Here is an 11,191-nt window from a genome sequence, read left to right on the forward strand (position 1 = left end):
AGTGAAAACTCAAATTCTCCTATTGTGCTAAGGTTGGGGGGCACAGAGTACTAAGAGACAACCTCCTTCCCCCAGCGGCTTAAATAAGACAATTGGAAAGACCAATTTATGTGAAACAAGGAAGGAACATTGCAGACATCTTAGCTTCGCATGCTACATTTTCTATGAACGCACTAGGATTCAGAAAAAGAATATCTTTGAAGGGCTGTAATTAGGGAAAGGTTCCCAAAGAGAAGACAAAACACCATAATTTATTAATTACTGCATGGCAGTTTTTAACCTCTTCACATTTTTAGGCATGAGCTGCCTTAAGGAATTTAAATAGACAAGTGCCCAAGTATAGTTTTTTTTTTTTTTTAAGATTTTTATTTATTCATGAGAGACCACAGAGAGAGGCAGAGACACAAGCAGAGGGAGAAGCAGGCTCCATGCCGGAAGCCCGATGTGGGACCTCGATCCCGGACTCCAGGATCACGACCTGAGCCAAAGGCAGACGCTTAACTGCTGAGCCACCCCAGGCGTCCCAGTGCCCAAGTATAGTGAACAACAGGAGCAATCAACTATAGACTGAAGTGCGTCTGTGGGTACATTAATGGGAAGTCAGTAAAATACTGTGGTAGTGCCAGGTTTTAAAAGTACACAGAGGGGGTTAAGTCTTGGTAGGACATAACTGAGAGGCAGTTGTTAATTTTTGGGAAGAGATTGGCCACACGGAAGGTATTATTTATTTATTTATTTTAAAAGATTTTATTTATTTATTCATGAGAATACACAGAGAGGAGAGAGAGAAGCAGAGACACAGGCAGAGGGTGAAGCAGGCTCCATGCAGGGAGCCTGATGTGGGACTCGATCCCAAGTCTCCAGGATCACACCCTGGGCTGAAGGCAGCGCTAAAACCGCTGAGCCACTGGGGCTGCCCGCCACACGGAAGGTATTTAGAGATGCATATTACATTATTTATATAATTCTATATAATTTTTTTGTTTTAATTTCAACAATAAAATTTGACAATTTTAAAAAGTAGTTCCCTGTTAAGCATGCAAGTAGATTTAGGTAGAGTCTGAATTCGTTTAAAGGAACTATAATAGCTGGCCCTGACTATACTGGATCTTCACATCACCCTTATCAGTGATGGCCCAACCAAAAAGAGGAGAATAGCTCAAGGTTATGAGCTCAGGCTTCATCTGCTAGGCAGGGCTTAGAATGGACACTATTCAACATCTGTATATGTGGCCATTTTTCTACACTTCAAAGTTAGCCAACCCACATCATGACCCCATCATTTCTTTAAAAATGGGAATATACTGTCACCTTGCAGTTACACCTTATAGGCCTAGGGCCCACTCTTTCTCATTAAGATCCTGCATATTCATATTTGGCTTCATTATACACTAATTCTACAGTAACTCCAGAAAGCAATCTTATTTCTGCAATTCCAAGGTCTTAAGGAAAGCCATTCTGTACCCCCATGTGCTGATCTAAGAAATCCTTTAGGATTTTGGCTGACTTGTAGATGAGTTCCTGAGGACCTACTTATTTACCATATGAAGTGGTTGGGGTTCTGAGCCACCCGGGCTGTCCACCAAGGGGTAGGGGGGAAGGTGGGGGGGGGCAGTGAATAAATGCCACTGTGGAAGGCTTCTCAGGCAGCAGCTTGCCAGCCTTTTCCCTGATGTACATAAACGCCTCTCTTTAGACTTGCTCTTGCCAATGACGGTGAACGTGAGTCTTAGTATTTCTTACTTGCATTTCTATCCCTGTGCAGGGAAGAAGGTGCTAGCTGTTGTATGGCCCTTGGTTTGCCTGGTATTCCCTGGGCTTGCTGAGCCTTCGAAAAGATTGCTCTGGCTATTCAAAATTTGTATATTGCCAGTGTAAAAGTGCAATTGTCTTTTAGTTCTTGGAGCTTCTCCTTCACAGTCTCTTAGATTTGCTATTTTGGTGCCCTGAAATGAGGTGAAAACTGATCATAGTGTTTCCATTCAGGCGGTGGTTGCGGGAATCCAGCAGGCTCACGCAGAACAGTTGGCCAACATGAGAATCCAGGATCTGAAAGTCAGCCTCAAACCCCTGCACTCTGTGAACAATCCTATTCTGAGAAAAAGGAAATTACTCGGGTAACTGAGCTTATTCTGTGGATTCTCCTTCATGGTCCGCATGGTTAAGCGCAGGGTTCTGAAAGAACAGCCAGTGGTTTGCCCTTTTGCTACTTAAGAGGGTAGAAAGGGTAAACCCCTTTAAATAGCATGAGAAGTTAGAGACACTCAATAGTTAATTATTTATCTGAAAAATGTGCTGCCTTATGTTTAGAGTTAACTGTGGAGAATTGGTTTTTGAGGTTTCACCTTGTTGTTCCTCTCTCCCAAACTTTTAAAGCACCAAGCCAAAGGACTGTGTTTATATCCATGACCGTGAGAATGGAGCTGAGGATTCAAATGTTGCCTTGGAAAAGCTTCGAGATGTGATTGCTCAGTGTATTCTCCCCCAGGCTGGTAAAGGTCACGCCATTTATGAATGTTCCGTATGTGTGGGTGGGGTGTGTGTGTGTGTGCGCGTGCACGTGTGCACATGACAGAAGGAGCAGTTTAATTTGAGGCTTTCTTTTTCATTTTTGTGTTATAAGAAAATAAGTACATTATATAAATTACTCTGTGCCCACTAAAATAAGAGAGGGCAGCGGGAGCTCAGAAAGGTGGTTAAATTGTGCCCCTCCTTTGGTTTTCTCTAAAACTGCTAGTTAAGGTTTAATTGCCTGTGTCTGGTGCAGCATGCAGTTTTATGTTTTCTTAATTTGTTAACGAAGGCACAGGATAGAAGATGAAGAATGGAAAATGTGGACAGGATCAGCGTGTGAAGAACAGGAAGCATTTCCAGAGCCTTTAGAGTACAAGGCTATCATTAATTTGTGAATATAAAGAGAGCACCTCCCAAGTTGTATCATGGCCAGAGTGTGACTTGTACACGTCTCCTTTTGAGTGAGAACTTTGTTTTAGTGTGGTCTCTCTCCACTTGGTGGAGTGTAATGGGCTCTTCTCAGCAGACGAATGAGATGCTTCAAGTAGGAAGCCAGAAGGCTGTCTACATTCCTTGGGTTTTTAGAGAATTCACATAGTGTACTTAGATAGCTTCCAAAGAAATGAGCTTAGTAGGATAAAGAAGGTGGTCCACTCAGCCTTGTTCTGTCCTCTCCTGGTCTGTTAGGTTAACATCTGTTTTTAATCAGCAGCAGAGTCTGACTCTGTTTACTTCCCAGACTCTAGTGCTAAGACCCTAGGTACATCCGAGGATTTGTGTGAGGCTATCTGAGTAGAAGAGTGCAAAGCCCAGAAGTGGCCTACGTGTAGTGTAGGCACTAGTAGTAACAACAATGCTAAAGTTTGCACTTTTACTCATCACTTCTCAACAAGTTAGACATGTCCTTCCATCTCTGACCCTTAAAATCCCATGATGCCACAGGAAGACACAACTTCTTCATCTTTATCAATAGGAGAGAATGAAGATGAAAAGCTGAATGAAGTAATGCAGGAGGCTTGGAAGTATAACCGGGAATGCAAACTCCTAAGAGATACTCTGCAAAGCTTCAGCTGGAACGGTAGGAACCTTCTTTCTTTCTCCGTGGATGCAGAGAGTGATTATTTGTAGAACATGGAGGATATCTGGGGGCTGGCTGGGGTTGTTTTGAGGTGAAGTGAGGCTAGAGAGTGAGCGGAGTATTATGGGACGACGGGGGTTAGTCCTACATTAGCTGCACAGGTGTATCTAGATGTCTGGCTCTTTCACTTGTTGAGTTTCAGAGTTCAGATAAACTGTGTGCTGCAAATTCAATCCTGCAGATCCCCTGTCATACATCACATGATTCCGTTATTGGGTTCTTGTCAAGAATCTCCCTTCCAAACATTTGGAGACTGACTTTTTCTTTTTTGCATTTCAGGTCGTGGATTCACAGATAAAGTCGATAGACTAAAACTGGCAGAAATTGTGAAGCAGGTGATAGAAGAACAAACCATGTCCCATGAATCCCAATAATGACAGCTTCAGACTTTGTTTTTTTTAACAATTTGAAAAATTATTCTTTAATGTATAAAGTAATTTTTATGTAAATTAATAAATCATAATTTCATTTCCACATTACTTAAAGACACTGTATAGATTTAGATACAGGACTTACTCATAGTATAGTTCATTTGTTTTTAAGAAAAGCTCAGTTCTTAGAGATACACTATTACTCTAGGACTGTTTTCTCATATGTTTGTAAGATGACAGATGGTATTGTCAAACAAGATTGTTTTATTTGTAATAAAATGTACAAAAACCATTTGCCAGTGGTAGACAAAGGACTGACTATACTGACCTGTCTGTTAGTAAACAGTTGAACCAAGTACTGTGGAATCTGGTTTCACTTGCCCTGTGTATTTGCTTTCTGCACTATTGGTAGATTACCTCTGGTGCCAAAAAACTTCTGTGGATCCATACTGCAGACTGCCTGCTGAAATCCACAGGATACAAATTCCCATAATGGAAGAGACAGGGAGATGAGCCCTCATTTCTCTTGTTCCTAATTATTTTGGGCAAAGTGGTAGCATTTCTTTTTTGTCATATCTTTTAAAAGGTATTGGTGTGTTTCTTAAACCTAATGGGATTTTGAGTTTGTTCTTTTCATGCAGAACCAGAGCTTCATTCCATTCATCTGAGGTCCCGCTCAGTCCTCTCCCCTTCCCTGCAGCCCCACCAAGCTCTGTTGCTTCTTCTTCTTCTTCTTCTTTTTTTTTTTTTTCTTTTTCTCTGTTCTCCTGGCTCTATTTATTGGATGATTTTTCTGAGAAAGTTACATATCATGTAAACTGGACTTTTGGGTTAGCATCTAAGGTGGTCTAGTTTTTTTCTCTCAGAGCTTCCCTTGTACTGTCAAATGTTTTGGCTTGCATTTTACATTGACATCCTGGGCTACATTTATTTTGATCAGTACCCTTCATTTTCAGGAAGGGTGGTTTTGGCCCAGAGATTAGCTGTTTGAATGGAAAACAAGCCTGGATGCTTTTTAAAAGTTTTCTGTTGTGCACATGGGCTTCCATAAACCATTTTTATTTACTTATTTATTGTAGCAGTTTTTGGTGGGTACCTGCGTTGGTAAATAGAAGGGCTAGCAGGCAAATTTCCAATTTACAGAGCAGAGGAAGATGATCTGTTGACACAGTTCTTCACTTTCATCCTGTCACATTCTCTTCAATCAAAATTGATCTCACAGAGCTCACTTTGTAACTCCTCCACTTTATTCGGCATGTCTTCAGGATGACATTTGGTTAGTATGCCCCATATGTATGTGACTGGATGTGTGGGATAAAAATACAAAGTATCTTGTAAGAATTAACTTACTACATTGAATAATAAATATTTTTTGAGGTAAGGCTTCCTAATCTTAGGTGATGAATTACTTATAAATAGATACCCTGTATATTATGCTGAGTGAAATAAGTCAGTCGGAGAAGGACAAACATTATATGGTCTCATTCATTTGGAGAATATAAAAAATAGTGAAAGGGAATAAAGGGAAAAGGAGAAAAAATAAGTGGGAAATATCAGAAAGGGAGACAGAATATGAAAGACTCCTAACTCTGGGAAACGAACTAGGGGTGGTGGAAGGGGAGGTGAGCGGGGGGTGGGGGTGACTGGGTGACAGGCACTGAAGTGAGCACTTGAGATGAGCACTGGGTGTTACTCTATATGCTGGCAAATTGAACACCAATAAAAATAAATTTATTAAATAAATAAATAAATAAATAAAATATTGGCTAACTAAAATCTATGAAACCTGAGTAAGCTTCTGGAATAAAAATCATTAATGGAAAAAAAAATAGATACCCTGTAAAGAGAATTCAGTAGTTGTTTTTTTTTTTTAAAGATTTTATTTATTTATTTGAGAGAGTGTACAAACAGGGAGGAGCAGAGGAAGAGGGACACCAGACTCTGTGCTGAGCATGGAGTCCAAGGGGCTGGATGGATCCCATGATCCCGAGATCATGACCTGAGCAGAAATCAAGAGTCAGATGCTTAACCAACTAAGCTATGCAGATGCCCCAGTTTTCAGCTTTTCAAAGCTAAAAATAGATATGTAATTTTTTAGGGGCACCTAGCTAGCTCAGTTGGTAGAGCTTGTGACTTGATCTCAGGTTATGAGTTTGAGCCCTATGATCGGCATAGAGCTTACTTAAGAAATTTTAATTTTTAAAAAAATTAAAAAGATAGCTTTTTAAAAAGAGCTTATAAGGATGCCTGGGTGGCTTAGCGGTTGAGTCTGCTTTCGGCTCAGCGCGTGATCCCAGTATCTGGTATTGAGTCCCTCGTCGGGTTCCCTGAAGGGAGCCTGCTTTTCCTTCTGCCTATGTCTCTGCCTCTCTCTCTGTCTCTCTCTGTGTGTCTCTCATGAATAAATAAATAAATCTTTTTTAAAAAATAAAAAGCTTATATTCATGTGAGAAAGAACAAATAGAAGGAATTATTGGTTAAAGAACTCAGATGTTCTAAATCACATCTTGTGTGTGAATCAAGCAATGTGTTTCAATTTGAGAATTGGAAAATTGGATATACTTAGTTATAATTATATTTTTATTTATTTAAAAAATAGAAGTGTTCTTTCATTTCTGATTATTTTATCCTACAAAATGACAACCTAATTTGCCCTGCCTGTTTGGTTAAAATAAGGGAAATATCTTAAATCTGTGATAATTTCCAAATTATTTAATTGTAAGAGGCCTTCTCTCATATAAAATATGAGAAGAAATTCAGCTAAAAATCATTTTACCTTTTTTGCTATACACTTTTTTATATTATTTTTTATTGGAGTTCGATTTGCCAACATATAACACCCAGTGCTCATCCTGTCAAGTTGCTATACATTTTAAAAATGGACTTGTGATATGACAGTACAAATTTTTTGCCAGATGCTAAAGATTAAGTTTTTAAATCTGTATTAGGAATTAATATTACTGAGTTGATCTGCTCTCTTGCTCATATCTAAAATCTTATGGTACTGTACCATTCCCTTTTTTTGTTTTGTTTTAAGATTTATTTATTTGAGAGAGCAAGCACAAGTGCAGGGAGGGGCAGGAGAGAAAGAGAATCTCAAGCAGACTCCTCACTGAGCATGGAGCCTCACAGAGGGCTTGGTCTTACAACTCTGAGATCATGACTTGAGCCAAAACCAGGAGTCAGGATGCCCAATGGACTGAGCTACCCAGGTAACCCCGTACCATTACTTTTTGAATTAGATAGGATATATCCCCATTTTTGAGTGTTACTTGCAGTTACAACCCTTTTTAAAAAAGGTTTTGTATTGTAAATATTTGACTTGATAAAATATTTTCATGAAGGATAAAAGATGTACAGTTTTATTTTAATTCATCATAGAATGTACAGGAGAACAACTGCAAGGAATGTGGATAGTGCTTTTTTTCCCTTTTGAAAGTACTGGTAAATATGTCAGGAAATTGACACAAACCCAAACCCAAGGACTTACACAGACATTACATTTCAATTTTAGTTATAAGAGTGAAGAAATCTACAAAAATTCTTACACAGTCCATTTTTTATTTTCTTGATGGAATGGTAAAAAGATAGCTAGTTAATCAGTTTGTTTTTATGTTGGGGCAGTTGGGAGGAATTGAATGTTGGTCATGATCACTTGTATACTTCCATGGTAAAACTAAGCTCATTTCATTTATCACTTAATATGTTAATTAGTAAAACTTCAAGTAGGGAAGAATTATGTTTATATTCAGACACCATGCAAAGTGTTTAAACATCTGTTATGAACAAAGGCTGAAAAAGGAGGGTTGAGCTGCAAACAATGTCCTGAATACTACGGATATGAGGAAAGGAAGCAGTGGATACAGAGAACTTTGTCCTGCTTAGAGATCCCCAAAGAATCCCTGTCCCCTCCCCCTACCTCCTGCCAGAATGTTGGGTTTCAAAGAATGAGCAGATTAACGGATATCAGGTGTAGTGTGGCCTGGGCTGAGAATAAGGATAATTTGCCTGGGTTATAGTACTGTCTGAATCATTACAGTCCACCTATGTGGCATAACGGTGAAGATAAAGGGAACTTACCCAAGGAACATTAGAGCTTCTGCTGTTGGAAGGAAGTCATATTGTAAGGGAACTACCAAAGGCCAAGAGCGAATAGAAATAGAGCCCCGAAGCCTGTATTACTCAAGCTGCGCAGCAGTCACCCCTTAGGGAGCCAGCCAATATCCGGGGCTAGTGCCTGAGTCTCAGCATGTCAAGAACTGTTGCCTTGAGACCTAGGCCACGCAGCATCAACTGATTCACAATGGCCATATCTATGGCAGTTTCTTTGAGACACTCTGCCTCTATACTGCCTTCACTATGGAAAAACCAAGGGGCCTTGAAAGAGGGTAAGATAAAGTTTCAGACTTGGGCTCAGCAAAAGAGGGACTTCAGGCTGGGACCAGTGCCACAATTGTCCTCTGTCAGGTTGGGGATTTTGTTGCTGTTGGTACTGATTTTCTTGCCAAGCTTGTACTGTGACCCTGGATCTGTATATTACTCTTCTTATGAAACAGTCATCCCCAAGAGTCTGACAGCCAAGGGAAGGGAAGACCCAGGGGAAAAGGCATCCTATGTACTATTAATGCAGGGCCAGAAACAGGTGATTCACCTGAAGGTGAAGAGAGACTATTTTGTGAGTAATTTTCCAGTCTTCAGCTACCACAATGGTGTCCTGGGGCAAGAAATGCCTTTCATCTCGCATGACTGTCACTATGAAGGCTACATAGAAGGAGTCCCAGGTTCTTTTGTTTCTCTCAACACCTGTTCGGGCCTCAGGGGCATCCTGATTAGGGAGGGAAAACCCTATGGCATTGAGCCCATGGACACTTCAAAACGGTTTGAACATGTGCTGTACACCATGGCACACCAAGCTCGAGTCTCCTGTAATGTCACTTCCAAAGGCAGCCAAGTGGTGTCCACCAGCCGGCAACAAGGGAGCAGGGAGCCTCGCAGTCTACAGGCACCGTCCTCCTTTTGGTCACACACCAAGTACGTGGAGATGTTTGTCGTGGTCAACCACCAGCGGTTCCAAATGTGGGGCAGTAACGTCAATGAGACAGTCCAGAGAGTAATGGACATCACCGCTCTGGCCAACATCTTCACTAGGGGAATAAACACAGAGGTGGTGTTGGCTGGAATGGAGATCTGGACCGAGGGGGACCTCATAGAAGTCCCAGCGGACTTGCGAGTTACACTCAGGAATTTCAATAGCTGGAGACAGGAGAAGCTGTTCCATCGTGTGGAGCACGATGTTGCCCACATGATCGTTGGACATCATCCTGAAGGGGATGCGGGGCAGGCATTTCTCAATGGTGCCTGTTCGGGAGGCTTTGCAACAGCCGTTGAATCCTTCCATCATGAAGATGTCCTCCTGTTTGCAGCGCTCATGGTCCATGAGCTCGGGCACAACTTGGGTATTCAGCACGACCACTCAGCCTGCATTTGTAAAGATAAACACTTTTGCCTCATGCATGAAAATATCACTAAGGAAAGTGGCTTCAGCAACTGCAGCTCTGACTACTTCTACAAGTTCCTCCGGGAGCATAAAGGGGCCTGCCTATTTAACAAGCCTCGGCCCAAAGGTCGCCTGCGTAGGCAAGCCACATGTGGAAATGGTGTGTTGGACTACAACGAGGAATGTGACTGTGGACCTGACTGTGGTAATAACCTTTGCTGTGACCAAACATGTCGGTTGAAGGAGCAGGCACAGTGTAATGATGGACTATGCTGTTTTAATTGCCAGTTCAGACATAAAGGATTCATGTGTCGTTCTGCTTTGGGAGAGTGTGACCTCCCAGAGTATTGTGATGGTTCTTCTGGTAAATGCCCCACAGACCTCTATAAGCAAGATGGTACACTGTGTGATATAATTCACTATTGCTTTAGAGGCCGGTGTAAGAACCCTGATATTCAGTGCATGGATATATATGGTTCCCCTGCAGTGTCTGCTCCAGAAGACTGTTATATTTCTATGAACAGCAAAGGTAACCGGTTTGGGAACTGTGGCTTTGGGGCCTCACCTAGGTCAAAATATGTTAAGTGCTTTGATGAGAATATATTTTGTGGGAAACTTGTTTGTACAAATATTAGACGGATACCAGTAATCAAACCCTATCATACACTGATCCAGGTCCCTTATGAAAAAGACTTCTGCTGGAGCATGGATGCCTATAACATCAGTGATATCCCTGACGATGGAGATGTGCACACTGGCACTCTCTGTGCCCCACACAAAGTCTGCATGAATTACTCTTGCACTGATCATGTCGTACTCAAGTACGACTGTGAACCAAAAGAAATGTGTAATGGGAGAGGAGTTTGCAACAATTTAAAGCACTGCCATTGTGAGGCTGGCTATGCCCCACCTGACTGCAAAGCTCCAGGAAATGGTGGTAGTGTGGACAGTGGTCCCCCCAGCAAATCACCTAATAATGAAAATCTAAGTGCAGGAGGAATTGCCATTCCTACTAAACGTACAAGTGAAATGAAGATTCTTGGCAAGGTAATTTTCATACTCCCCGCATTTCTTTTACTATTATTGTTGATTTTAATATTTTTCATTAGCCTTAGGGCTGGAATTGAGTCAATAGAGACTCCAGGGGGATCCTCAGAGGTGACCTCAGAGACCACAACGACTACTGAGGCAACAGAGTTCCTAACACAGGACTTAGGAAAGAACGTTGCAAATGTTTCAGAGATGGGTCCAGAGAAGGAGCCACAGGAAGCCCAACCACCAGAGGAGCCCTCCCCACCGCAGGAGGAGCTGTTTCCACAGGAGGTGCCCCCACCCCAGGAGGCCCCCCAACCACAGGATGCACCCAAACCACAGGAGACCCCCAAACCAAAGGAAGCCTCACCCCCAGAGGCCTCTGCAACCCTGGACACCCCACCCCCAGACGCCCCTCCACCCCCGGACTCCCCTCTACCCCCCGACACCTCTCCACCCCCGGACATCCCTCCACCCCCCAAGGCCCCACTGCCTGAAGTCCCAGGAGAGCCTGTACCATAGAGGTAGCAGGTGAAGGACAGGAAAAATCAAAGGCAGAAGAATAGTGGAGGAAGAAGCTAAATACATAAAATACGTCACGCACTGAATGGGAATGAGAGGCTCATAGAGGCAAAGGTG

General features: G+C 42.1%; 2 protein-coding genes across 4 annotated transcripts in view; both read left to right on the plus strand.

Moving 5' to 3' along the window:
* Positions 1 to 11,131, plus strand: part of LOC119866150 (disintegrin and metalloproteinase domain-containing protein 1a-like) — a 24,728-nt gene extending 13,597 nt beyond the window's left edge. Inside the window, exon 2 of one of the 2 annotated variants that reach the window (XM_038575118.1) lies at positions 8,513 to 11,131. In XM_038575118.1, coding sequence (XP_038431046.1) covers positions 8,513 to 11,074 — 2,562 coding nt within the window. In that variant the 3' untranslated portion in view covers positions 11,075 to 11,131. The remainder of the gene's footprint in view (positions 1 to 8,512) is intronic. The other variant, XM_038575117.1, reaches the window with a different exon arrangement.
* Positions 1,944 to 4,379, plus strand: LOC119877582 (MAP kinase-activated protein kinase 5-like). 2 transcript variants are annotated; one of them, XM_038575120.1, is made up of 4 exons: positions 1,944 to 2,117; positions 2,377 to 2,498; positions 3,488 to 3,592; positions 3,932 to 4,379. In XM_038575120.1, the coding sequence occupies exons 1-4, from the start codon at positions 2,035 to 2,037 to the stop codon at positions 4,024 to 4,026; spliced, it is 405 nt and encodes a 134-aa protein (XP_038431048.1). In that variant the 5' UTR covers positions 1,944 to 2,034; the 3' UTR covers positions 4,027 to 4,379. The 2 variants fall into 2 exon arrangements, with proteins under 2 accessions (XP_038431048.1, XP_038431049.1); XM_038575121.1 differs by having other exon boundaries at positions 1,946 to 2,117; positions 2,377 to 2,492.
* Positions 11,132 to 11,191: the final 60 nt, after the last annotated feature.

This window comes from Canis lupus, chromosome 26 (genome assembly GCF_011100685.1).
Source record: "Canis lupus familiaris isolate Mischka breed German Shepherd chromosome 26, alternate assembly UU_Cfam_GSD_1.0, whole genome shotgun sequence".
Lineage (NCBI taxonomy): Eukaryota > Metazoa > Chordata > Mammalia > Carnivora > Canidae > Canis > Canis lupus.

What these genes read in the sequence shown, in the direction of transcription:
- LOC119877582 (XM_038575120.1), top strand. Translation starts at nt 2,035, where the DNA reads ATGAGAATCCAGGATCTGAAAGTCAGCCTCAAACCCCTGCACTCTGTG. An exon ending in TCTCCCCCAGGCTGGTAAAG is followed by an intron (nt 2,499 to 3,487) that starts GTCACGCCATTT and finishes CTTTATCAATAG; the next exon opens with GAGAGAATGAAGATGAAAAG. An exon ending in GCAAAGCTTCAGCTGGAACG is followed by an intron (nt 3,593 to 3,931) that starts GTAGGAACCTTC and finishes TTTGCATTTCAG; the next exon opens with GTCGTGGATTCACAGATAAA.